At 36.7% G+C, this 26,391-nt stretch overlaps 2 protein-coding genes across 6 annotated transcripts in view; both read right to left on the minus strand.

The window, feature by feature from the left end:
- Positions 1 to 16,317, minus strand: part of LOC137616956 (Na(+)/citrate cotransporter-like) — a 28,060-nt gene extending 11,743 nt beyond the window's left edge. The window contains exons 1-6 of one of the 5 annotated variants that reach the window (XM_068346826.1): positions 16,024 to 16,317; positions 4,514 to 4,753; positions 3,149 to 3,398; positions 1,607 to 1,737; positions 710 to 804; positions 1 to 197 (exon numbers count right to left, since the gene is read on the minus strand). The exon at positions 1 to 197 is cut by the window's left edge and continues 34 nt beyond it. In XM_068346826.1, coding sequence (XP_068202927.1) covers positions 1 to 197; positions 710 to 804; positions 1,607 to 1,737; positions 3,149 to 3,398; positions 4,514 to 4,618 — 778 coding nt within the window. In that variant the 5' untranslated portion in view covers positions 4,619 to 4,753; positions 16,024 to 16,317. Of the gene's footprint in view, positions 198 to 709; positions 805 to 1,606; positions 1,738 to 3,148; positions 3,399 to 4,513; positions 4,754 to 5,639; positions 5,775 to 16,023 lie in introns of those variants that run through there. The other 4 variants (XM_068346825.1, XM_068346828.1, XM_068346827.1 and 1 more) reach the window with 4 other exon arrangements.
- Positions 16,318 to 19,951: 3,634 nt separating this feature from the next.
- On the minus strand, positions 19,952 to 25,663 carry LOC137617637 (uncharacterized). The gene is made up of 6 exons (XM_068347641.1): positions 24,488 to 25,663; positions 23,777 to 24,376; positions 22,664 to 23,509; positions 21,477 to 22,546; positions 20,753 to 21,362; positions 19,952 to 20,692 (listed from the first exon to the last, which is right to left on the minus strand). The coding sequence occupies exons 1-6, from the start codon at positions 25,661 to 25,663 to the stop codon at positions 19,952 to 19,954; spliced, it is 5,043 nt and encodes a 1,680-aa protein (XP_068203742.1).
- Between the last annotated feature and the right edge of the window lie 728 nt (positions 25,664 to 26,391).

Raw genomic sequence — 26,391 nt, forward strand, 5'->3', positions numbered from 1 at the left:
CCGTTCCTGTAACAACGCCTGTGCCTCCCAAGTTGGCGGAGTAACATACGCCCAAGAACAGAGCTCTGGCCATGTGAAATCTCTCGTCATCTCTGGGTTCATCAGAATCTTCCTTTGCTTTGTCTGGGCCAGGTTTTGTAACGATGTTCATCTTTACTTCGTTTTTACTGACTCCCTTCTCCATACTGGAGCATGTTCTGAAAGATTATTAATTAATGAAGAGTACAATGGCATCATTTTTTTCGAGTATGATTTAGTAATTTGAGTACAATAGAATTACTTGTTTTAGTATCTTCCAGTACTTTAAGTACAATAGCATCACTTTTTCAGTACTTGTGAGATATGCAGGGATAGAAGCATAGTTGATAAGACATTTAGATTGTTTACAATTGCAAACCCCTCAAAAGTATTATAAAGAAATACTTTCTTAAATGCATATGTTCCCAAGTTTCATAAACCAGATACTATCAATTGTTCTTTAATTTTTAATTTGTATTAATATTTTAAACAATTTTCTCAATTCTTTAATGCAGTAATAACAAAGTAAAAATCGAGGATATTTAATTTACTAAATTTGCGTCATTTAGGCCGTTACTAGGGCCAGGAACCCCATTCAGACTGAAGAATAAGACAAATGTCTTTAGATATTGCTTACGGTGCACAGCGAGGTGCCTTGCTGGCACTACAGAATGGAATGGGATTGACTTACTTGTTACTATCAGAAACATAAGCTTTGTTTTCAATACCAGTTGACCTCATTTCGATTGCTTCTACGTTGTCGTCTTTAATGTCTTCGCCATCTTTCTGGAAATAGGTCAAATGTTAGCTCATATTATAAGTACCGTAACTAAAGGGGAGGGGACAGAGGGTACCTTTTATAAAATCCCCCCGGGCCTCCGAGAGACGGGGTGGGGGGGTTGCCTCCAAAGCTGGGTCAGAAAATAAAAGTATATAATTATACATTTAAAATGACCCTTAACTTACTAGAAACTCGAGCTGATAGTAAGTGGTGCAGTAAAGAGTGACATGGAGGCCCTTTTTGTAAAGGTCATCCAGAAGCAGGGTCAATAAATAAAAGTATGTAAGTACATTTTTAACATTACCGCCTATTCACCAGGATAAAGGCAGGGGGATGCTCTTTACTAACTCCGCCCCCACCCTCTCCACCGCCTTCAAATCTCTAGCTACGCCCCTGGTTTTTGTGCGCATTTTCAGAAGTGTAGTTTTCATTTTTGTTATCATTACTATTTACAGCAGCAGTAGTAGTAGTAATAATTATAGTAGTAGTAGTAGTAGTAGTATTAGTAGTAGTAGAAGTAGTGATAATAGTAGTACCGTGCCTTCCAATCTCTAGCTACGCCCCTGGATATTGTGCGCATTTTCAGAAGTGTAGTTGTCATTTTTTATTATCATTATTATTCACAGCAGAAGTAGTAGTAGTAGTAGTAGTAGTAGTAGTAGAAAAATTGATTGTTGAAAGTTTTCGAGGAATTATTGAATATTACAAGGTAGAGCATGCTAAATATTCCAGTATTGATAGTGAGATCAACAGAAAAGCTAGGAATGACTGCAGAGAATACTTAGTAGTAGTAGTAGTAGTACTCACCGGATACAACTCGTCCAAGATAGCGTTGACAATGGGCACCATCATAGCAGTGGCTGCTGTGTTCGAAATCCACATCGACAGAAACGAAGTTACTATCATGAAGCCAGCCAACATACGTGCTGGGCTCTGACCTGGTTAATAAAAAGATTAAAATAGTGAATTGGGTGGTGTTTGAGGAAGAGAAGACATCGGATTGTCGAGCTAAGACAATTGTGAGGGCATAGATTGGCATAGAAAGATCAGAAACAGATGCGAGTGGAAGTGGAAGCCTTTGTTTTGCAGTGGGTTATTTACTGTTAATGATGAGGACGAAGGTTGCTCATGAATGGCAGAGGTAAAGGGCAGGACAGAGTTCTAGAGACTAACTACATATACATACTAGTATACGCGAGCCGTCAAAAATGAGGGCTAAATATTTAAATATGCACACACAGATTCATATATACATGTATATATATATATATATATATATATATATATATATATATATATATATATATATATATATATATATATATAGATAGATAGATAGATAGATAGATATATAATCAGCCACTTGCTCATTATCAATTTATATAGGGTAGTTGATCAGCGTTTAAGACCCGTTTCCATCAAGCTAGGACCAGGGAGGGACAGGCAATGGCTGCTGATGATTCTGCAGGTAGGCATACAGTATAAGCTCCCCAAACACTCCATCCCAAGTTCACAAGCTTGCGAGAACCTCCAACCCCTATCCAACAGATTGCCATACAAGTACGTTTCCAGTAGGGTTAGTTAGGATATAATGTCGTGATGTGCTGTTCAGTACAAAATGTTCATTATTATAATAACGACTATGAAAATAAATATCATAATAATTGTGATATTGGGAAGAGCAAAAGGGTGATAATACTCATATTAATACTACAAATTCTAGTGATAAGTATGACAAAAGAATGATAGTAATATCTGTAATAGTAGTAATAATAGTAACACTGAATTAAGTGGCCAATTGCATCTTGAAAACTCAACCTGCAAAATTAGTAAATAAAAAATCCTTATTAGGCACATTTGATTATCACCAAAGTTTCATATCTATTGGTATTTTTTTTTTTACTATAATATAATCCTCTTATTAAATTCAAGTTTTTATAGTTTATATATGAAAGATTTATTTTAATATTGTTCTTAAACTTCTCTTGTAATTTTCCCTTATTTCCTTTCCTCGCTGGGCTACTTTCCCTGATGGAGCCCAGCCCCTGGGCTTATAGCATCCTGCTTTTCCAACTAGGGTTGTAACTTAGCAAGTAATAATAATAATGATAATAATGATAATAATAATAATAATGATAATAATAATAATAATGATAATAATAATAATAATGATATTATTATTATTATTATTATTATTATTATTATTATTATTATTATTATTTATTGCTATTGTAACTATACAAAAAACTTTATTTACTATAATAAGGCTATTCAGCACCATCTCCTCCCCTTATATCTGCGCATGCGCTATCTCGACGACTCGAACGTCTGTGCAATGCACTCACTCACCGACGCGAAGAATAACCATTAAAGCAATTCTCTTGTGGAGGTTGCAGTGTTCAACAGCTATGGCCACCATGAGGCCCCCCAGGAACATCATGATGGTCCCCTTCATGTAGACCAGGCAACATTCCTCCGTGGACAGAATGCCAAACATGGGGAATGCAAACACGGGGATGAGTGACGTTACTGCCATGGGGACCACCTCGGTCATCCAGAAGAAAATCATGACGAGGATGACGTAGGCGCATCTTACTTCCTGCAGAAAAGAGAGAGGGAGAGAGGGAAAGGGAGGGAGAAGTGTTTATACTCGGCTTCTTCAGGTATGTTTAGGTCTTTGGCTTAGAACTGTATGTCTTTGCTATGATCCCTACGTCTTTGCTAAGATATATGCGTCTTTTCTATGATCCGTGCTTCTTTGCTAAGATATATGCATCTTTGCAAAGATAGCTGTGCCTTTGCTAAGATCCCTGCCTCTTTGCTAAGATATCTGTGCCTTTGCTAATATATCTACGTCTTTAGGTATGTTTACACATTTGATATGATCTCTGCGTCTTCGTTAATGTTTACGCTATTCACAATATTTGTATTGTTAAGAGAATACTGTAATAAATCTATATTTTTTTTTTGGGGGGGGGGAGAATTCAGTTATTCATTTGATATTTTATAACGTATTTTTTTTTCATTTCCGTCTCCAATTGCTGTAACATACTTTAATAATGTTAAGAAAATATAGCCCCTTGAACTTGTTATTTCAAGGTTCAGTAATTTCAATCAGAAAAAAAGATGAACTAGAGGCCTCATTAAAGCGCAGACCTCCGCCATGGTAGCTTATTTCTCGACCTTTTGCGTGACCTTGACCCTGACCCTTGACCTTAACATATATTTATTGGAGAGGATTTCCACACATTCGAATATGAACCAAGTTTGAAGTCCCTGTGACAACGATGTCTAAACTTATGGCTAATTACGTCAATTGGATATTTTTCTTGACCTTGACCTTTGACCTTAACCTTCCAAACTGTAATAATTTACAGCTTTTTAGATAACAGTTAATGGCTGCAAGTTTCATTATTCTTCGATTAAAATTATGGCCAGGAAGCTGTTCATAAACAAACACACACACAAACACAAATTACAAACACACAAACAGGGGGTAAAACATAACCTCCTTCCAACTTCGTTGGCGGAGGTACTAATAATAATAATAATAATAATAATAATAATAATAATATAGCCCTTTGCATCTGAAAAAGGTATATATAAACTTCTTACCTGACCATCCAGTATCTTTAGCAGCGCTCAGATTATAGCAAAGATATAATCAAGATAATATATATTTACCAAAAAGAGAAAAACAAGCAAATAACTTACCGTGTGGGGCATCACCATCGGTAAGATAGCCAAGATGAGAGGCACAACGGCGACGAATATAAACCTCCAATTGTTTTGCATCCATGCTACAGATGTGTTGGTCATCGTGTTAGATAACTTTTTTTCTCTCGCGTACGAAGGTAGATAATGGGTTACTCTCTCCCTTCGGTTGTTATTGGTTTTCAAGTACTTTTCCCATCACACTTAGATAGATCTTGCTGTTGTTTTCATTAGGGGATTCTGAAAGATAATTGACAGTACACTACTATAAAAACTCGTAATTTTATTCAGAAATTATCCATAAAAAATATACTATTAGCCGTATTTCAGTAAAATACAGGCGACGGTAATTTTATCATACTTTCTTATTATCTCTTACGGGTTGGTGACCGTAATATCACTCCTTAACGTCAATATATCTGTTTTTAAAACGGTAAATGCCTGTCAACATTTATTCCAGGATTTTTACCGTTTTTACGGCAAATTCTTAAGTGTATATTTTACTTCTTAGAACTTTAGTTTTGTTTTTAGCTTTACAGGGGATGGGATTACGAATATCACAGTAAGTTTTGAAGTTGCACTTTGATCTCCCACTAAAACTTTCCTCAACTTTATCATAAACTACATTTTATTTAAAACCAAGACAAATTGTGATAAAGTCTTTGCCATATTTCACCAATTTCTTAGAATATTTTCAAACAACTTGTATGCCTGTCTCAGTTCGTATATCAAATTATCAATTGTTTATTATACACAACTAGTGGGGCAATCAGTAGAGCGCAGACCTCCGTCGTGGCAGCTTATTTCTCAACCTTTTGCTCGACCTTGACCTTCACCTGTAACCTTAACATGTATTAATTGGCGTGGATTTTCATACACTCAAATATTAACCAAGTTTGAAGAGTCTGTAACAACGATGTCCAGAATTATGGCTGGTTACGTGAATTGGACATTTTGCTTAACCATGACCTTGACCTTTGACCTTGACCTTCCAGAATTTAATCATTTCAAGCTTTTTAGATAACAGTTAATGGCTGCAAGTTTCATTACTCTACGATTAAAATTTTGGCCAGGAGGCTGTTCACAATTAAGCAAACACACACACAAACAGGGGGTAAAACATAACCTTCCAACTTCGTTGGCGGAGGTAATTATCAACTCTTTAACGTACACAATACGTAAGAATGATAATGGAGATGGAATGTAGAATGTGTACACATAGAGAGAAGTTAACTATCTACTTCCACGTCCTACAATCTAGATAATACTGTCTTGACTTGAAGGAAATAGACGGTTACCGGCGAAGGCAAAACCTGCTATGCCGGAGGCGTTATTGAAATCAGCCGGTTCAGAGATGCAATATCATGTAACAGTACGATTTCACGACGAAAGTTCGCCTTACGAATTATTCTTATAAAAGAGGAAAGTAACCGGCGAGAGAGAGAGAGAGAGAGAGAGAGAGAGAGAGAGAGAGAGAGAGAGAGAGAGAGAGAGAGAAAGAGTCTAATTTTCTCCTTACAGCAAATTCCCCTGAAATGATAAAACTAAATAATGAAATATCATAAAAAACAAGAAAATAAACAAAATAAAAAGTCTTTTTATCACCAGTCTATCTTAACCTCAAAGGAGAAATTATAAGGCATATTATTATTATTATTATTATCATTTGCTAAGCCACAACCCTAGTTGGAAAAGCAGGATGCTATAATCCCAAGGGCTCCAGCAAGGAAAAATAGCCCAGTGAGGAAAGGAAATAAGGAAATAAATAAACTTCAAGAGAAGTAATGAACAATATAAAATATTTCGAGAACAGTAATAACACCAGAATAGAGCCCTCACATATAAACCATAAAATAATTAAAGCAACAAGAGGAGAGAGGAGAAATTATAGGTCACAAATACTAGTGGGTGGAATGACTCAGAAATTGATTGTGAAAAATACCGTCTTCAACTTGCTTGCTTGCAAGATGCTTGCTTGCACCTACAACCTAGTTAGGAGAAATAGGATGCTACAAGCCCTAGGGCTCCAATGGAGACAATAGTTCAGTGAGATAAGGAAATGAAATAACTATATTTGAGGAGCGATGTATAGAATGTATATTATCATAAGATTAGTAACAACGTTAAAATAGACCTGTTATATAGAATCATGTCAACCTGTTCATCATAAAAATATTCTCTTTAAGTTTGCTTTGGAAGACAATTCCATAACCTGGTCAGATATGGAATTAAACTTTTAGAGAACACTTGTGTAGTTTTAAACTGCTGGTTTTAAAGGATTAGAATCGTGAATAACTCGAGGCAGAGAAAACCCGGCCTGTCAGAACAGTTATAAAATCGCATTTCCTGTTTTTATACCAGTTTAGGTTCATCATCAGAGAAACTGATAAAAAAAACGAAAAACTCAAGTACAGACTAATATAAAATCTCTCCTCACCTTTTATATATATATATATATATATATATATATATATATATATATATAATACAGTATATACATACATATATATACAGTATATACATACTCTGTATATATATATATATATATATATATATATATATATATATATATATATATATATATATATATATATATATATATATATATATATATATATTTATATATATATGTTATGACCAGTGAATGACGGCCCTAGTGTTGTGTCTCCTCTGATTCATCCACTGAAGTGAGGAGAGAACTATTTACATCCTTTGCATCATTTGATCTTTTATATATTGTCATATTTAAGACGTGACTACATGATATCTTCCAGTATGTCTATTGTAGACAAGGTTTTGTGTTCATTAGTTTTGTGTTTATAGGTAGGATTTATGATGGTTTTTCTTGTTTTATTTACTCCGTCTTCCTTCTTTCTTGTAATTAGTATTAGGGTTATTTTTTGTTCTGGCCAGCCAAATTGTTGGATCCAAGTTTATAATTGATATTTCTCTTGTCTTTGTTAGGACTTAGCTTCTTAGTTTTAGGGAATCCAGTGTGATTCAAAGGACCGTTATTTGTCCTTCCTTGTTATTAAATAATGTTATTTGTAGTTTTAACAAGGTTGATCTAAATTTTGTTATTGTTAAGTATTAAATATTGTTAAGTTTTCTTGAGTGTTTGTTTCCGCTGACCTTTAGCACTGAGTTACATTTATTACTGACAACAATTATAATAAGAACTCTTATAATAACCCTAAGGGTTATAACAAATTGGCGACCGTGACAGGATTGTTCTCAGGTGTACTCAGTGTTTTGGTCTGTGGAACAGCACTTTGTTAATTTGACAATATTTTCTTTAGTTGTAAAGTATTACCTTTCTCCCCTGCTAATTTTGGTGCAATGGAGGGTTTTGTGTTTGACCCCGCAGAGTTTTTAGGGTCAGGTGATTGTATAAAGCATCTGCCAGTACTAAATAAGACTTGTTTAGTAAGTTGTGCCCGGTGGTTGGGTATTCCGTTGAGGGCAGCGGATACAAAAAATCAATTGTTGGTAGCTGTTAAAAGTAGTTGCTCAAGGTCTGGCTGAGGCTGAACATTTGGTTAGGGAGTATGAAGTTTCAGGTAGTAGTGACTCTGAGCGTGAGGGTAGTATGATTAATGATGATGACAGAATAAGTGTTAATGGAGGTCTAACTCTGTTTGAGGATCCTCCCCGGACAGGAACTATTTATGAAGGTCAGGCTAACTTGCCTCTGAAACTAAATGTTTCCACTAATCCATTCAATTCTGTAGTAAACCCTGCGCCAAAAGATCCTCAGGTTCCTGTCTGTCCTTTGGTAGAGTCCAAGGAGGACGGTGAATTTGATTTAATATGTAAACGGATAGAATTGATGAAACTGGAATTTGAAGAGAATGAGAGGGCGAGGCGGCATGAATTGGAGATGGCCAATATCAATTTAGAAATTGCTAGGCTGCAGGGCACCTCTAATCATTTTAGTACACCTCGGGGCAACTCACAGGATAAGTTTAATGTAGGTGCGGCCTTGAAATTGGTGCCAGTATTTGAAGAGTTGAATGTTCCAGAATTTTTCAAGGCTTTTGAACGTGTTGCCACTCGGTTGTCTTGGCCCCCAGAAATGTGGACTGTACTAATTCAATGTAGGTTGGTGGGCAAGGCAATTAGAGTGTATAATGCCTTGGAAGAAAGTATTGCCCGTGATTACCATAAGGTTAAGGCTCTAGTCCTCAAGGCATATGATTTGGTTCCTGAGGCCTACCGCCTTAAGTTCAGAAATTTTACGAAGCAAGCCTCCCTTACTTATGTGGAATTTGCTAGGCTTAAGGAGGAACAATTTGATCAGTGGTTAAAAAGCCGCCAGGTGGTCTCTTTCTCCGCTTTGAGAGAACTCATGCTTCTAGAAGAATTCAAAAGGTCATGTAGTAAGGAATTGAAAATTTATCTAGAAGAGGTAAAAGCTTTTAATTTAAGTAATGCCGCCCAAATTGCTGACGAGTTTGTATTGACCCATCGAACTGGGTCTTGTAGTTTTGGAAATAAAGATGTGAATTTCCAATCTGCTAGGCCAGTTAATTTTCAGAGGTCAGGCTCTTTTGTGAATACTCGTGGGCAGGGTAACCCACCAGATAAAAATCATAAGCCTGATAGTAACCAGGGAAAAGACTTGAGTGGACAGGACACTCGTGTCTTTTCTGAAGATAATAGGTTTGGTTCTGGCCCAGGTAATATGAATTATAGAGGTAGGGGGACTTGTTTTTGGTGTAATAAGCAGGGACATTATCAGGCACAGTGTTATGCCAGAAGAAGGTACCTCCAAAGGAATAATAATAATCCTGTGTCACTAATATCTACTAGTAAACCTGTTATCAGCGATCCCGTAGTTGAAAACCGTCCAGTAGCTAACACTAGTAATGATGGTAATAGCAGTAGTCAGTCTTCTAGCAGAAAGGAGGCATGACTACTTTATGATAAATATATTTGGCCTGGTAAATTAATATCTACTTCTAAAACTGTTGGTGTGAAATTTTTGAGGGACACAGGGTCAGCTCGGTCTCTGGTTTTGAAAGACTCTTTGAAAAATTTAGCTGAGTATACAGGAAATTTTGTTGTTCTGGGAGGGTTCCCGAACACCGTTGTTTCGGCTCCGTTAGTGGAGGTCAGATTGTCTTTCCCTGGTTATGATAAAGTGACAGAATTAGCAGTTGTTGAGTGTCTCCCTATTCCTGGAATTGACGGCATTTTGGGTAACGATATGTTAAATACAAAAGGACAAGAGTTGTTCCCCATATTGTCTGTGCATGCCTGTCCTGTTGCAGTAACAACCCGGGCAGCAGTAAAGGCTGCAAATTTAATTGATAATGACGAAGATTTAATCTTAAGTAGTTTAGAAGTAGACATAGAGAGGCCCGGGTCTGTAGATAGTAGTGGTAATAGTGTGGTTAGCAATGTTTTGAGACCTGATTGGGACAGGTCTTCATTTATTGAAGCTCAGAAAAAGGAATTTAATTTTGATTTGGGTGACACTGCAGATTTGACTAAACCCAGGTTTTGTGTGATCAATGGTTTACTATACCGGATTAGTCGTCCTTTAACTGATAATCTGAGCAAGACGTCTCGTATTGAACAAATTGTTGTCCCATCTCAATTCCGTAGGTCTGTCTTGAGTCTTGCACATGATGATTCTTTTTCTGGCCACTTCGGTGTATGTAAAACTTTTCGAAAGTTAGCAGAATGTTTTTGGTGGCCAGGATTAAAATCATCTGTGAAACAATTTATTAATGAATGTGAAGTTTGTCAAGTCATGGGGAAACCCAACCAAATTATTCCTAAAGCTCCCTTAAATCCAATTCCTGCGATAGGTGAGCCTTTTGTGGAATTAGTTATCGATGTGGTTGGGCCTTTGCCTAAAACTAAGTCTGGGTTTACCCATCTCTTGACAATTATGGATAGAGCATCTCGATTCCCTGAGGCCTTCCCAATGAGAAGGATAACCTCTAAGGTTGTATTTGACAAACTAATTGAATTCTTTTCCAGGTATGGTCTCCCTCGTACTATTCAAACTGACTGCGGTACAAATTTTACTAGCAAGGTATTTAAAGGTAAATGTGCAGAACTGGCCATTCGGCACAAGACCAGTGTACCATATCATCCAGAGAGTCAAGGCCTGGTGGAAAGGTTCCATCAGACCCTTAAATCTATTTTGAAAAAATATTGTTATGAACAAGGGGAGGAATGGGATAAAGGGCTTCCCTTTGCTCTCTTTGCTCTACGAAATCACCCAAATTCTTCAACTGGGGTAGCTCCTTTCGAACTGGTATTTGGTCACAAAGTACGGGGGCCTTTGGAGATTTTTCATGAGATACTTGAGACTGATCGGGGTGGGAATGCAAACGTAGGAGACTTTGTGGAGGACTTGAGGAAAAAATTATCTAGAGCCTGGAAATTTGCCAGAGAAAATTTGGCTAGTTCTCAGGCTGCTATGAAATTAAATTTTGATAGGAAATCTAAAGCACGGTCGTTTGAGCCCGGAGAATTAGTTTTAGTTTTAAGTACTTAGTCTGACAATTTCCTTGAACCAAGATATAAGGGACCCTGGAAGGTGTTGAGGAAGTTGTCGGAGGTGAATTATGAAATAGAGGCTCCTGGGACCAAACGGAAGTGCCGAATATTCCATATAAACAGGTTAAAACTCTATACTTCTAATAGACATGATCCTATTGCTATTGTTTATGAGCCTGTGGTTGAAAGTATGGATTTACCTTCAGAGGATTTGGAGGATTTGATTTGTCAGGTGTCTTCTGATGCTCTTTATGATAATATTCAAAATTTAGAAGTTTTGAAGGAAGGGCTGGGGCATCTGGAGATTGCTCAAAGGAGGGATGTAATTAATTTAATTTCTTCTTTTCCAGATTTATTTCGGAATTCTCCAGGTCGAACTAATTTTCTTGAGCATGATGTAGACGTGGGTAATGCTTCTCCTGTAAAACAGAGTCCTTATCGGCTGAATCCCATTAAGAGGGATATAGTTGATAAGGAGATTAAATATATGCTGGAACACGATCTCATCCAACCTTCCGTTAGTCCCTGGAGCTCCCCGATAGTCCTGGTTAAGAAGTCCGACGGAAAGTTCCGTATGTGTGTGGACTACCGTAAGGTTAACACACACACTAAGAATGACTCTTTTCCTTTGCCTCGGATAGATGACTGTCTCGATCACATAGGGGCTGCTAAGTTCATTACGAAATTGGATTTATTGAAAGGGTATTGGCAGGTTCCCCTGTCTGATCGAGCAAGAGAGATCTCTGCATTTGTAACTCCCTTTGGGCTTTACGAGTGTAAAGTAATGCCCTTTGGGATGAAAAATGCCGCGTGTACTTTCCAGAGGCTTATGAATAGGGTCATTTGTGGTTTAAAGGGAACTGAAATTTATATCGATGACTTGGTTGTATATAGTGATGATTGGAGTACGCACATGGCGAGATTGCGTAAGGTATTTGAGGCCCTTAAACTTGCAGGTTTAGTTATTAATTTAGCAAAATGTGAATTTGGTAAGGCAAAAGTGTGTTATTTGGGTCACGAGGTTGGTTTGGGTCAGGTGGCACCTAAACAAGCCAACTTTGAGGCTATTGTGCATTTAAAGAGACCGTGCAATGTTAGAGAGGTTCGGCGAGTGCTGGGCATGACTGGTTATTATCGCAGATTCGTACGAAATTTTTCGGACATTGCTCAGCCACTTACCAAGTTGTTGGAGAAAGGGCAGAAGTTTATGTGGTCTCCTCAGTGTGAGGAAGCGTTTATTAAACTTAAGATGGTATTAGTATCTAATCCAATATTGACTTCTCCTAATTTCCAGAGACCTTTTATTATTGCAGTGGATGCCAGTGACATAGGTATTGGGGGTGTCCTTTTTCAAAGGAACGATATAGGAGAGGTTCATCCTGTATCATATTACAGCCGAAAGCTACTAGCTGCCGAGAGAAAATATTCCACCATTGAAAAGGAGGCCCTCGCCTTGGTGCGTACTCTTGTGCATTTTAAGCCTTATGTGACAAATTTTTCTTATCCCATAGAAGTATGGACAGATCACAACCCACTGGTTTTCATCGAGCGCATGAAAGGCGCCAACCAGAGAATTTTACGTTGGGCTCTGCAATTACAAGAGTTCTCGCTTATGATTAAACACGTTAAGGGATCGGAGAATCGAATTCCCGATGCCCTTTCAAGGATATAGATTTGGTCACGACTTGGCCCCCCTCCCCTCGTCCTTCTCGTCTCTTCAATTGGTTTGCGTTATTCTTAGAGATGTAAGGATGAGTATGAGTGTGTTTTTCGCTGGGAGTTTGGTTTGTTAGTCATTAGGTTTTCTTAGTGAGGTATTTTATAATTTGTCTGTTTTCTTTTGAACCAAAGTAAAGCCTGCAGTGACCGAAGTGTGGGCGGTCATACTGTGGTAGTGTCTGTTATGTGTAAAGTCAATGTTATTGGCTGAATTTGAGACAGTCAGTGTCTGGTGGTTAATATTTGGTGCTAAGTTGACCTTATGGTTTATTTTTCATTTATGTTTTCTCTATTTTTTAGGCTGGTAAATTTTCTTTGTGACAATTCAGTTTTTAAAATTCATTGGTTGTAGTGTTATTCATGAGAATTCTTATTTCAGGTTTCACCCTGAGACTTTACTTTGTCTTGAGAGTGATGTGTTAATCATTTTCTCTTTACAGGTTTCATGTTTTGTATACAAAAAAAAAATTTATTGGAATTTTTTGTTTTGTTTTTGGGGAGGAAGGTATTAGAAAGTCTAGATCAGCCTTGTTTTTCTAGGTTTAATTAGGCTACTAGTTTTTAAGAATCTTTTTGTGGCAGAATAGCCTTTGTTTTGTATGAGAATTTGTTTATGTTATCTTTGAAATTTAAGTGTTTAAGTGTAGTGCTTAATTTAACAATACTCAGTGTGGTTAGGCGCCTCCTCCCCGGTTGTTTATATTATCGAACTATCGTTTTAACGATTGTTTTTTTTTTTTACATACGAGTGTTTATGAACGCGACTTGATGTCTGGACGTTGGTGCTCGGACAGAATTCAGTTCGGGCTTGAGCACTCCCCTGATAATATACCTTGAGCAGCATAGTGATTTGGACTCTGGATGACGATTGTTTGGCAACTTATTTGGACGATTCTTTGGATTACGCTTTTGATCCTTGTATTGATCTGTTGTCTGCAGGTGCTCTTGTCACCTGCGACTCGAGCCAGTTCTGCTTTTCCCTGACGAGGAGGACTTCCCAGGGAATTGGTGCACTGACGTCTCCCATTAGCTGCTGTGGTTTTGGGAGCTTGCAAGCTCGTGAGGTGGCCAGTAGGGAGGCTGACGCCAGGTAAGACATAAAGTGTCTGATTTTCGTTTGGGATTGCTTGCCCTTTATGGTTATGCCCTGGCGTTTAGGACCTGCCCTGATAGCTGTTATGACCAGTGAATGACGGCCCTAGTGTTGTGTCTCCTCTGATTCATCCACTGAAGTGAGGAGAGAACTATTTACATCCTTTGCATCATTTGATCTTTTATATATTGTCATATTTAAGACGTGACTACATGATATCTTCCAGTATGTCTATTGTAGACAAGGTTTTATGTTCATTAGTTTTGTGTTTATAGGTAGGATTTATGATGGTTTTTCTTGTTTTATTTACTCCGTCTTCCTTCTTTCTTGTAATTAGTATTAGGGTTATTTTTTGTTCTGGCCAGCCAAATTGTTGGATCCAAGTTTATAATTGATATTTCTCTTGTCTTTGTTAGGACTTAGCTTCTTAGTTTTAGGGAATCCAGTGTGATTCAAAGGACCGTTATTTGTCCTTCCTTGTTATTAAATAATGTTATTTGTAGTTTTAACAAGGTTGATCTAAATTTTGTTATTGTTAAGTATTAAATATTGTTAAGTTTTCTTGAGTGTTTGTTTCCGCTGACCTTTAGCACTGAGTTACATTTATTACTGACAACAATTATAATAAGAACTCTTATAATAACCCTAAGGGTTATAACAATATATATATATATATATATATACTGTATATATATATATATATATATATACTGTATATATATATATATATATATACAGTATATACATATATATATATATATATATATACATACATACATACATACATACATACATACATACATATAACCTTGCCTTACCTCTTATAGAAAAGCAAGTCATCCATTACGTCAGATTTATTACCTTGCCGAGCCAAAAATTTCCCACTCTGAAAAACGCAAATCATCACCACTCAGGCATCCTGTGCTATATATGTCCTTGACGGGAATAAGACGAGAATATATTCACGGGATTAGAGTCAGAGTCACGTGACTTGCGCAGACGATAAATAAATATTGGCCCCCTTGAATAGGAGGAGAGGGAATAGTCATACCCCTTTGGTGAGATGGAATACCCCAAGAGGTACACTCGGAATCCGCAATCTCCCACAAATTGCCGAAACTGTCGGATAATATTTAGGAAAGGGGGAGGGGGTGAGAAGGGTTGAATCTGTGTGTGTGCATATCTATCGAAATATTTAGCTGCCATTTTTTTATGGCTCGGGTACACTAGTACATAAATAGATAATTCAACTGATTCGTAGATAAACAAATAGACTGGGAAACTAAGTTAATAAAAAAAAGTTTTGAAGCATGCATGTACAATTTGGTATTTCTGTATATATACATAAATAAGTCTATAATATATGCATACACCTATACGTATATATACATGTACTGTATGTGTACATTTACATATGTTTGTATATATATATATATATATATATATATATATATATATATATATATATATATATATATATATATATATATAGCACGGTTACATACTACACATAACAAAACATGAACCAAATAAAGAAGGAATAACGGTCCCATTGTTCGCGTGATCCAATCAAACTTTCGCTCCCCAATAGTTTCCTGTTTCATAAGTCGAAACCGGATATATGTACCAGAAGATGACAGTTACCTGACAAAATGGGATGTCAGTTACCTGTCATTATGGTTCCAATCGTGTGGTACTGTTTAATTATATGATTGACATGTTATCATTTGGCATACTTTGCTAATTTAAATGGAAAATTGGCATCACTTGCAATGGATGGTGTCAATTTGCAACTTTTAGAAAAGGAGAAATTTCTTTTGATTGTTACATATCTCGATTTATATTATTGAATTAATTTCTGACATATATTACCTTAAATCACTACTTTGTTATCGATGTTAGTTTGATTTAATTTATTTGTAAAGAAAATAGAAATGTTTCGGCAACTTCCTGCAACTTGGGGGGACCGTCTGTATGCCATTGTTGCACTGAAACGTAGCCTGGAAACAAGTTCGTTCATCAAGTAAGAATAAACTCAACGGAAAACTGCACTTTAAACGGTTGGAAATTAATCCCTCACAAAAACTCGCTGGGATTCATTTCAATCACTGAAAGGGGTAGAGCATTTCTAAGAATTGAATAAACAAAATAAAATCACTGTTATACTACGCTAAGTCTCTACCTGAGCTTTCCAGTCGTCAGCTGTTTCCCAGCCCGATGTAAACAAGACTGATGCAGATACCCCGAGAATGATGTGGAAGCTGGCGCGTTGAAATCACTCTTGCACGGCGATAGTAAAAGTGTGGATGACCTCAGACAACTGCGTATGGTGGAGGTCTGAGGGATGAAAATCTCCTCCTCCTCTCTATGCTCGCCCTACTCTACGCCCTCCTCCTTCCAGGTCCTCCAAGGTCTCTCCTGCTGGCGTATAACGGTGCTTGCTATTACCGCGCAAGACTGAATGGATTGTTCCGTAGTCGAGTTGAGTCTGAGCAGATATTGTCTCTATCTTGGAATTTACGCCGACATGCGTATTTGATCCAGTGCGTCACTTCTGCTTTGTCATGGCAGGTCATGGTGCTTGTGATTCGGGGAATCCAGGCGTAGAATCTGGGACGCATTGCGTAACTTTCTTTGCTTCGTTGAAGTCTATGTTTTTTGCGGTAGGTGGTACTTTTTGAGTTTTGAAAAGATATATGTATGTCTTTTACATCATATAATCAGCTGTAATAGAACATTATATATATATATATATATATATATATATATATATATATATATATATATATATATATATATATATATATATATATATATATATATATGTGTGTGTGTGTGTGTGTGTATATATATATATATATATATATATATATATATATATATATATATATATATATATATATATATGCGTGGGAATAAATTGGTACTATAAAAAAGAATAACAATATATGCACTCAAAAACTTGGGTGGGCGGTATATGGTATGTATTTCTCAAAAGCAGTTCAATTATTTAATCTTTATTACATCCATCAATTCCCTACGCTGATCAACCTGTTGTGCATTGGCTGTATACATAAAAAATATTTCAAAATTATACAATTTAAAAAATTCCAAAATAGGTCAGCAAGTTATTTACTCTCCTTTTTATTTCATAGAGAAATATTTATTTTCATTATTTCATTCTTCGTTGTTTACTTTTCAAATAAGGCTGTTGTAAATAGGATGTGCTCTTGCTTGGAAATCTTGGACACAACAAGCCTCAAAAGATAATAAAAATCTGCTTTGTTCATCCTATGGTAGTTGTAGAATTCTTCAGTTCACGTAATATTCCGAGAATACATATTACTGCAACAATCAGAAAATTTCTGGACGCCATAATGATGTCAGGTCTCTCTCTCTCTCTCTCTCTCTCTCTCTCTCTCTCTCTCTCTCTCTCTCTCTCTCGAAGAGCGTTTGATGCAAGAACTTGACCATATGCATTCTTTTATTTATTTATTGCTTTAATCATTTATTTATTTATTGATTGATTTTTTTACACAAAATATATTCACTTAGTAAACTTGAGTTATCGCACGAATGTGCATTTACATAAAATAACATTAACAAATAAATAATTGTGTGACTGCTTGATTAATTCAGATTTTATTCATGGCCAAATTTTTGCTTTACTGTTCCATACGCTTTTCCAGAAATGTTCACTAACCACTGGAACCTATGCATGAATAAAAGCAGAAATATAATTTCTTAGATTTTAAATATTTGTGTTAATTGAACTGATCTGTTTTGTTTACACTTTTTCCTATTTGCTCCCCGAACCTCGAGATTGTAGTGCACTGTTAAAATTTTGCATTAAAAAAACAGTAAATATCTGGCAACATTTATTCCAGGATTTTTACTGTTTAGAAAACGGGTGTATTGACGTAAAGGAGCGATATTACGGTCATCAATCGTAAAAGATGATAACAATGTAAGGTGAAATTACGGTCGCTTGTAATTTACTGAAATACTATTGAGTATAGCATATTTTTACGGGGAACTTCCAATTAAAATTACAGTTGTTTTCTATTAATGTGTGACGCTATTTCGCTCGCAATGATCGGCTGGAAGTTGGTTAAAACCTCGAGCAAGAAATGACTAGTGTGATTCCAGCTGTAGAGTCGTGTGATGGCTGTCACTTTTGACCTTACGTAACAGTCCACCAGACTTTTCCTTTATGGTCGAGTTATTAACAGACTCCGAATAGATGTAATACCTGTATTATTTCTATTTGTTTCTATCTTGGTCATACTCGCCTGACACATGAGTTTCTGCTGGCTGGCCAACATCAACAACGAGCCATTTGTTGACCGAATGCCCCACACATAGTAGTGAAAGAAAGGGATATCTGTTTGAGGCTCCAGGTGAGGAGGATGGCAGGTTCATCCTTGCCATGATTCTTGGACATGATTTGTCTTACAATGCTAGTGGTATTTTTAGCTTTATTTCAAAAGCAGGAGTTCTGAAAGATATTTAACTTTATGGTTTTAATTGAATTTTTTTTTTTTTTTTTTTTTTTTTTTTTTTTTTTTTTTTTACAATAAACGACATCGGCGTCAATGACCTTAGATGCCAAGTTGCCAGAAAACCTCAAATCAATCAATCATCTTTGCTATATACCTTATTCGTTATCAGTAACAATTACGTATTCATTTTTTTAATCTTGAATAAATTTCAGTTTTAGAATATGTACAGATATTTGAATCACTTAATTTTGACACATACATTGTTGCAATTTTGCCGTAAAAACGGTAGAAATCTTTGAATAAATGTTGCCAGGCATTTGCCGTTTTAAAAACAATATTAACGAAAAGGAGTGATATTACGGTCACCAACCTGTGAAAGATAATAACAAAGTAAGGTAAAAATTACGGTCGCCTGTATTTTACTAGAATACGACTGAAAACAGTATATTTTTTAAGGAGAATTTCCGATTAAAATTACGGTTTTTTAACTGTGTATGTATAAATATTTGAATCACTTAATTTCGGCACATACGCAAATATTGTTCAAGCATAACATGTTTCATTTAAGCAACTTAAAAACCTATATGATACCACAGTTAGTTTTCATAATATACGGAATTTTTAGTGTAATCTTTCATGCAAGCATTTGCCAAGGTTCAGCAATGTTTGTTATGGGCGACACAAACTCAGAAACTCAACTTTAACATTTATTCCGTTAACAGTAGTAGTAGTAGTAGTAGTAGTAGTAGTAGTAGTAGTAGTAGTAGTAGTAGTAGGTTCATCCCTGAAAGGAATTATTACAAACTTTAAATACATTATTAAATAACCCATAATATTCAATAAGTCATAACGGTGACATGATGTACCTTAATACATCTTGCAAAGCTTATTAAATATACTTTTCTAAACAAGACACTTTCATTGCCACTTTAAATCACATTTTATCATATTTATAGGACAATCAAATGTTAAATGTCACAAACAAACCAATTAACGCCTTTTAACGCTTAAATGAATAAGACATATAAAACAAATATATATATATATATATATATATATATATATATATATATATATATATATATATATATATATATATATATATATATATATATATATATATATATATATATATATATATATATATATGTTCGTCAAAAAGCTTACATCTGTGTACGCAAAATGAATCCTTTGAATTACGAAATATATACAACTGTACTCCTTGAAGACCTTGCTTAAACTGCCAAAGAGACTTCATAATTTTAGGAAGTAAGATGAAATCGTAATTTGTTTAAACCTCTCAACGTTTTCACTACCACTTACAAAAGTAATGACATTGTTTTACCAACTAGATGGGTTTGTGTTTCTGCATTAACATACTCAGCCTCATAAACAGATTAAACCTGTTTATCAAAATATACACCTACACATGCAGACACAATAAATAACCTTTAAGTTACAATACAAACTCTTTGAATTCAAAACACTTCCATGATTCACTTATTCACCTAAACAAAATTAAACATCTTCATAACTCAAATAATATATAATATCAAATGATAGGCCATAAGAACAACATAATATCACGTTACATTTAACAAGAAAATCCTAGCCTTCAACTAATAACACTAGCTTCTGAATAGGACAGACAATAACCGAAGAAAGTGTCTTAATCTTGGCACTGCGAATTGTTCCTGTGTCATCAGGGTATACTTCTATCACTCGCCCCATTGGCCAGTGATTCCTTGGCTCAATGTCACTCTTTACCAAGACCACATCGCCAACAATCAGATTTCTTCTTGGTTCATTCCACTTTTGTCTAGTCTGTAAAGTGCTCAAATACTCTTTTCTAAATCTTGACCAAAACAGGTTGGTCAGATATTGAACGCATCTCCACCTTCTCCTCATGTAAACTTCATCCTTTTGAAACAAGCCAGGGGGAGGGATCACATAAGATTTTGGAATCAACAAATGGTTTGGAGTTAGTGGCTCAAGGTCATCTATGCTGTCACTTACAATGGTTAACGGTCTTGAATTGACAATGCTCTCAACCTCACAAAGCAGAGTCCGTAAACTTTCATCATTTAGCCTTTCACCAAATTCCTTCACCAGTGCAGACACTTTTCTAACTGTTCTGATTTGGCGCTCCCAACAACCACCCATGTGGCTTGCTGCAGGTGGATTGAATTTCCATTCAATATGATGAAGCGACAAATACTTCTCAATCTTCTTTTCCTCCATCTCATCAAGTGCTGCCTTAAGTTCTCTCTCAGCCCCATGAAATTTGGTTCCATTATCACATCTGATAACCTTGGGATGACCTCTTCGAGAAACAAATCTTCGCAAAGCCTTTATGAAAGAGTCAGATTATAAAGTGTTTGCTGTTTCAATATGAATTGACCTACTAACCAAGCAGGTAGATATCACACCATACCTCTTTAACTCCTTTCTTCCTTCCTTGATGTAATGGGGTACAAAGAGGTCAATACCAACATTACTAAATGGTGGTGAAGGTTCCAATCTGTCTGCTGGAAGATCAGCCATCTTTTGACTCAAAGCTGGTTCTTTCAACTTCCTGCAAGTAACACAATGAAAAAACATATTCCTGACAGTTGCATTAGCGTTGATGATCCAATACTTCTGCCTTAGATTTGAGAGAACATGGTTTCTACCTGAATGAGCTAATAACTCATGCTCATTTCGTATCAACAATGTAGTCACATGATGCTTCTTTGGTAACAGTATGGGATGTTTGGCAGACTGTGGAATGTCATACCTTCTTATCCTACCTCCAACCTTCAATAAGCCATCCTCAGAATCAAGAAAGGGATCAAGCTTACATATTGGACTACTCTTGCCAACTGACATTTCCCTTGATAAAGCCTTCACTTCATCACCAAACACCTCCCGTTGTACATACATTATGATTGCCCTTTCAGCATCAGTGGTTACACAACCTTTCCTTTTACCACTAAGGATTGACTTTAGTTGTTGAAATACAGAAACTGCCTTGTGTAACCTTGAACATGAAGAGAAATATTCAATCAATCTTGTAAACCCATGATGTTCTTCAGAAATTGTGACTCCAGACACATGTTCACTCTTATCATCAACACAATCTGCTCACACATACTCCTGTGAAGTCAAATAATCAGATGCAATAAATGATGGGCCATGAAACCATTCGTCATACTGCAAAAACTGATGTACATTAATACCTCTTGATGCCACATCAGCAGGGTTATCACTGGAGTTTACATATCTCCATTGCTCAGGCTGGGAGTAGTCCTTTATAACCCTGACTCTGTTGGCTACAAAAACAGGGAACCTTTTAGTGTTGCTTTGAATATAGTGAAGGACTGTTGTTGAATCTATGTAGTACACTACCTTGCCAACAGTAAACTCCAACTCCTTCAGGATGTGTTGAGCAACCTTGACAGACACAGTTGCAGCTGTAAGTTCTAACCTAGGTATAGTCACCACCTTTTTGGGAGATACTCTTGATTTTCCCATGACCAGATTTGACTGAACTTGGTTTCCATCGTGAAGAACAAGGTATGCTGCAACACCATAACCAACTGTACTTGCATCGCTGAATAATACAAGACTTGAACCTGTCACATTACCAAACCCACTTGACTTGAAGCATCTTGGTATTGAAAGCTGCTCCAGTAAATGAAGACCTTGTATCCAATGTTGCCACCTTTCAGCTGGCTCATCTGGAATCCTCTCATCCCAGTCCAAACTCTCAACTTGACACAATTCTTGTAACAGTTTCTTGGCTGGTAAGATGATTGGAGAGACCAACCCAAGGGGATCATATAATGATGAGATAGTTGATAACAATCCTCTTCTGGTGAATGGATTATCCTTGAGCTCAATTGAGAACTTGAATGAGTCTTCTTTAAGGTCCCATAACATACCTAAGGCTCTTGTCATTAGACTCTCCGTGTCAAGATTAAACTTGTCACTTTCAACCGAACAATCTTCAGCAGGCAAAGCTTTAAGGACATCACTTGAATTACTGACAAATTTAGTTAACCTAAATCCTCCTTCACCAGATGCAGATACCAAATTCTTCACCAACTTCACTGCTGTAGGAACATCAGCACATGACTTCAAACAGTCGTCAACATAGAAATTGTGCCTTATGGTGTTGCCAACAGTTGAATCATACTTCTCATCTGCTTTGTCTGCTGTGGCCTTCAATGCAGTATTTGCAGTACTCGGTGATGAGATTGCTCCGAAAATGTGAACAGCCATTCGGAATTCTTCAAGGGGTCGATTGATGTCACCATTAGGCCACCACAAGAATCTAACATAGTCCTGATTCTCAGGTGGAATCTTTATTTGAAAGAACATAGCTTCAATATCTCCAATGAATGCATAAACCTCCTGCCGGAATCTAATGAGTACTCCCGTCAATGAATTGGTGAGGTTTGGACCCTGTAGCAGAACATCATTTAATGACACACCTTCAAACTTGGCACTACAGTAAAAAACAACCCTAATCTTGCCTTTCTTGGGATGAAAAACTGCGTGATGAGGAAGATACCAAACAGGAATCTTATTGACCTCATCATCCAGGATCTTGTAAGCATAGCCTTTTTCAAACAACTTGTCCATGAATGCTGTGTACTGCTGTCTGTAATCTTCACTATTCTTCATCTTCCTCCTTTGCCACTTAGCTCTGCTAACAGCCTGCTTCTTATTGTTAGGAAGATTCACATTGCGATCTCTGAAAGGCATGGGTAGCTGAAAGTGACCATCTCTAAATTCAATGTAATCCTGGCACCTTTTCACAAATCTTGTGTCCTCAAAAGATAAGCCACACTCATCAGGAACTGACCCAAGATCCCTTTCTGAAAAATCTAACTCAAAGTACTTCCTAATACTTTCAACAGTAATACAGTCAGTAACATGTTGAACATCAGATACAAGTAACCTGTGACATGAAACCCCATTTGAACTAACCTTAACATGTAAAGGCCTATTAACGGTCCATCCATGCAAATATCTTACTGCAAAGGGGCCATAACCTAAAGTGGGTACAACCTCTAAAGGTTGTAAAGCTGTTGGACAGTTACTACCTATCAAAATTCCTATGTCTAACTCTGGCTCATACACTGAAATCTTATTAATAACACTTGATAAATGAGGCCAATCCTTTAACATTTCATACCTTGGAATTTGATCATGATTAACAGGAATCTCCTTTTGTGTGAATACCTTTGGTAATACAACATCATTATTACCATGTATATCAGCAACAACAAGACCATTTACAATAAAGGTTTTAACCATATCAGTCCCATGCATTGTTTGCAACTTGATAGCTGTTTCAATACCTTTACAGTTTAATTGATCCTTGATACTATCTTTAATGAAACAACCTGTACTGCCCGTATCATAAAAGGCATAAGTTTGTACTACATTGTCGCTACCCTTTACACGTAATTGCACAGGCAAGATTGATTGCAACACTGTATCAGAAATTGTACATGCAGAAGACCTCACATTACTTGGAGTTTGAGTATTACCTTGACCTGGAGTGCGACCTTCACCTTGAGTCCCATCTTGACCCTTAGCACAACCTTGCCCTGTACTTTCAGACTGTGCATTAGCTTGTGACACAATTGCACTGTTGCTGTCAAGCATCCTAAAATTCTCAATGTGCAAAGTGGTAGGATGCCTTTTATTAAATGTCTTGCACTGCCGTCGATTGAGACACCTTTTTGAAGTGTGGTTATTGCCCAAACAACTGAAGCAAAGACGGTTGTCTTTAACAAATTCTCGTCTTTCATCCACACTCCTGTGCAGAAATTGAGGGCACTCCTCAAGGTCATGATGACCACCACAGAGTTGGCATTTCCTAGTATACTGGTTGGCAGAATTTGATGGTTGCACTGTAACTGTAAACGATTTTTGCTTGGTCTGACTTGAGCCATGATTAGCCTTTGCCTTTGAAAAAACACACACTTTACCCAAAGCTTCCCTGCTGAATACAGGATCCATTGCTGCCTCTGCTGCATTCTGCACAAATTCCACTAATGTGGTGAAACACACACAAACACCTTGCTTCCTGAGCTTTATCACATGATCCAACCACTTATTTTGAATATACACTGGCAGCTTTGAAATCACCCTCTGAAGGTTTGGCGAATCAGTCAAAACCTGCATGTTTGACAATGACTGCATGGTATGACTACATTTCACAAGATACAAAGCATATTCCTCCAAAGATTCACTGCTATCACCTCTCACTTGTGGCCATTTGGTTAGCTTGTCTACGTATGCCATGGAAACCTTGTATGGATCTCCATACACTTTGTCCAGAAGTCTTTTTGCTTCAATGTATCCTTCAGATGCATTCATAAACATGCACCCAGCTATGAGTGACTTAGGCTTTCCTTCTAGATGCTGATTTAAGAAATACAGCCTGTTGGAGTCTGATGTGGTGTGTGGCACGATGCGGTCATTAAATGCCAACATGAATGATGCATATTCAAGAAGATCACCACAAAACTTGGTCGCTTCAGCATGAGGCAGCATCATAGCCGCTGCTAACTGTTGCTGACTTTGGTAGAATGACTCTGGGGCAGGTGCCATGGGTAGAAAAGGCATGGTAACATTGGGTTTATTTTGATGCACATTGTGACTGGGAACAAATGCTGGTGTTTCAGGGTTTAAAACTTTGTCTGTCGATGGAATAACTTCTTCCTGGAACACCTTCTCCCTCGCCCTTGCTGCTTCAATTTCACCATCTAACTTTAACAAATCTTCCTTGGCTTTTAATTCTGTCTGTTGTTGGGCTATTTCTGTTTGTTTCTCAAGCAGTGCCCTCTGTGCAAGCAAATCAGCTAACTTTGCCTTCTCCTGTATGAGAGAAGACTTTACACTTGATGCCGTGCTTTTAACTGACCTCCTGGATTTATGTGACCTGCTCCGCAGTGAAGATCCGTCCATAGAATCCTGCAAATTTGCTTCTGTTGTGGCTATCCATTTATGCACCTGTAATCTGAATCCTAAGGCAGACAATTCTTTATCTTCAAACCTTTTGATTTCTGACAGGTGCTCGTTGACAGGTAGTTGAGACAAGTAATCACTGTGGCAGTCTTTGTACTTCTTTAACCCTTCCTCAAACTCCTCCATGCCTGTCTTTACTAAATGGAGATTATCAGGCTTCTCCATACACTTGCTGACTTCATTCAGTTTCTTTGTGAGGGCAGAGAGAGCAGCAGTCTGGTTGTTCTTGAGGGTGCGTAACTTCTCCTTGGCATCACCATTGTCTTCTTCGTTGTCCTTCTGATCCGTATTCATGTTAAAGAGATGAATGAACTATTGTTATGGGCGACACAAACTCAGAAACTCAACTTTAACCTTTATTCCGTTAACAGTAGTAGTAGTAGTAGTAGTAGTAGTAGTAGTAGTAGTAACAGTAGGTTCATTCCTGAAAGGAATTATTACAAACTTTAAATACATTATTAAATAACCCATAATATTCAATAAGTCATAACGGTGACATGATGTACCTTAATACATCTTGCAAAGCTTATTAAATATACTTTTCTAAACAAGACACTTTCATTGCCACTTTAAATCACATTTTATCATATTTATAGGACAATCAAATGTTAAATGTCACAAACAAACCAATTAACGCCTTTTAACGCTTAAATGAATAAGACATATAAAACAAATATATATATATATATATATATATATATATATATATATATATATATATATATATATATATATATATATATATAAGTTCGTCAAAAAACTTACATCTGTGTGCCCAAAATGAATCCTTTGAATTACGAAATATATACAACTGTACTCCTTGAAGACCTTGCTTAAACTGCCAAAGAGACTTCATAATTTTAGGAAGTAAGATGAAATCGTAATTTGTTTACACCTCTCAACTTTTTAACTACCACTTACAAAAGTAATGACATTGTTTTACCAACTAGATGGGTTTGTGTTTCTGCATTATCAATGTTATTCTTCATACGCACGAACTGAAGTTGCAAAATATTTGCAGT

The sequence above is a fragment of the Palaemon carinicauda genome, chromosome 23 (assembly GCF_036898095.1).
Source record: "Palaemon carinicauda isolate YSFRI2023 chromosome 23, ASM3689809v2, whole genome shotgun sequence".
Lineage (NCBI taxonomy): Eukaryota > Metazoa > Arthropoda > Malacostraca > Decapoda > Palaemonidae > Palaemon > Palaemon carinicauda.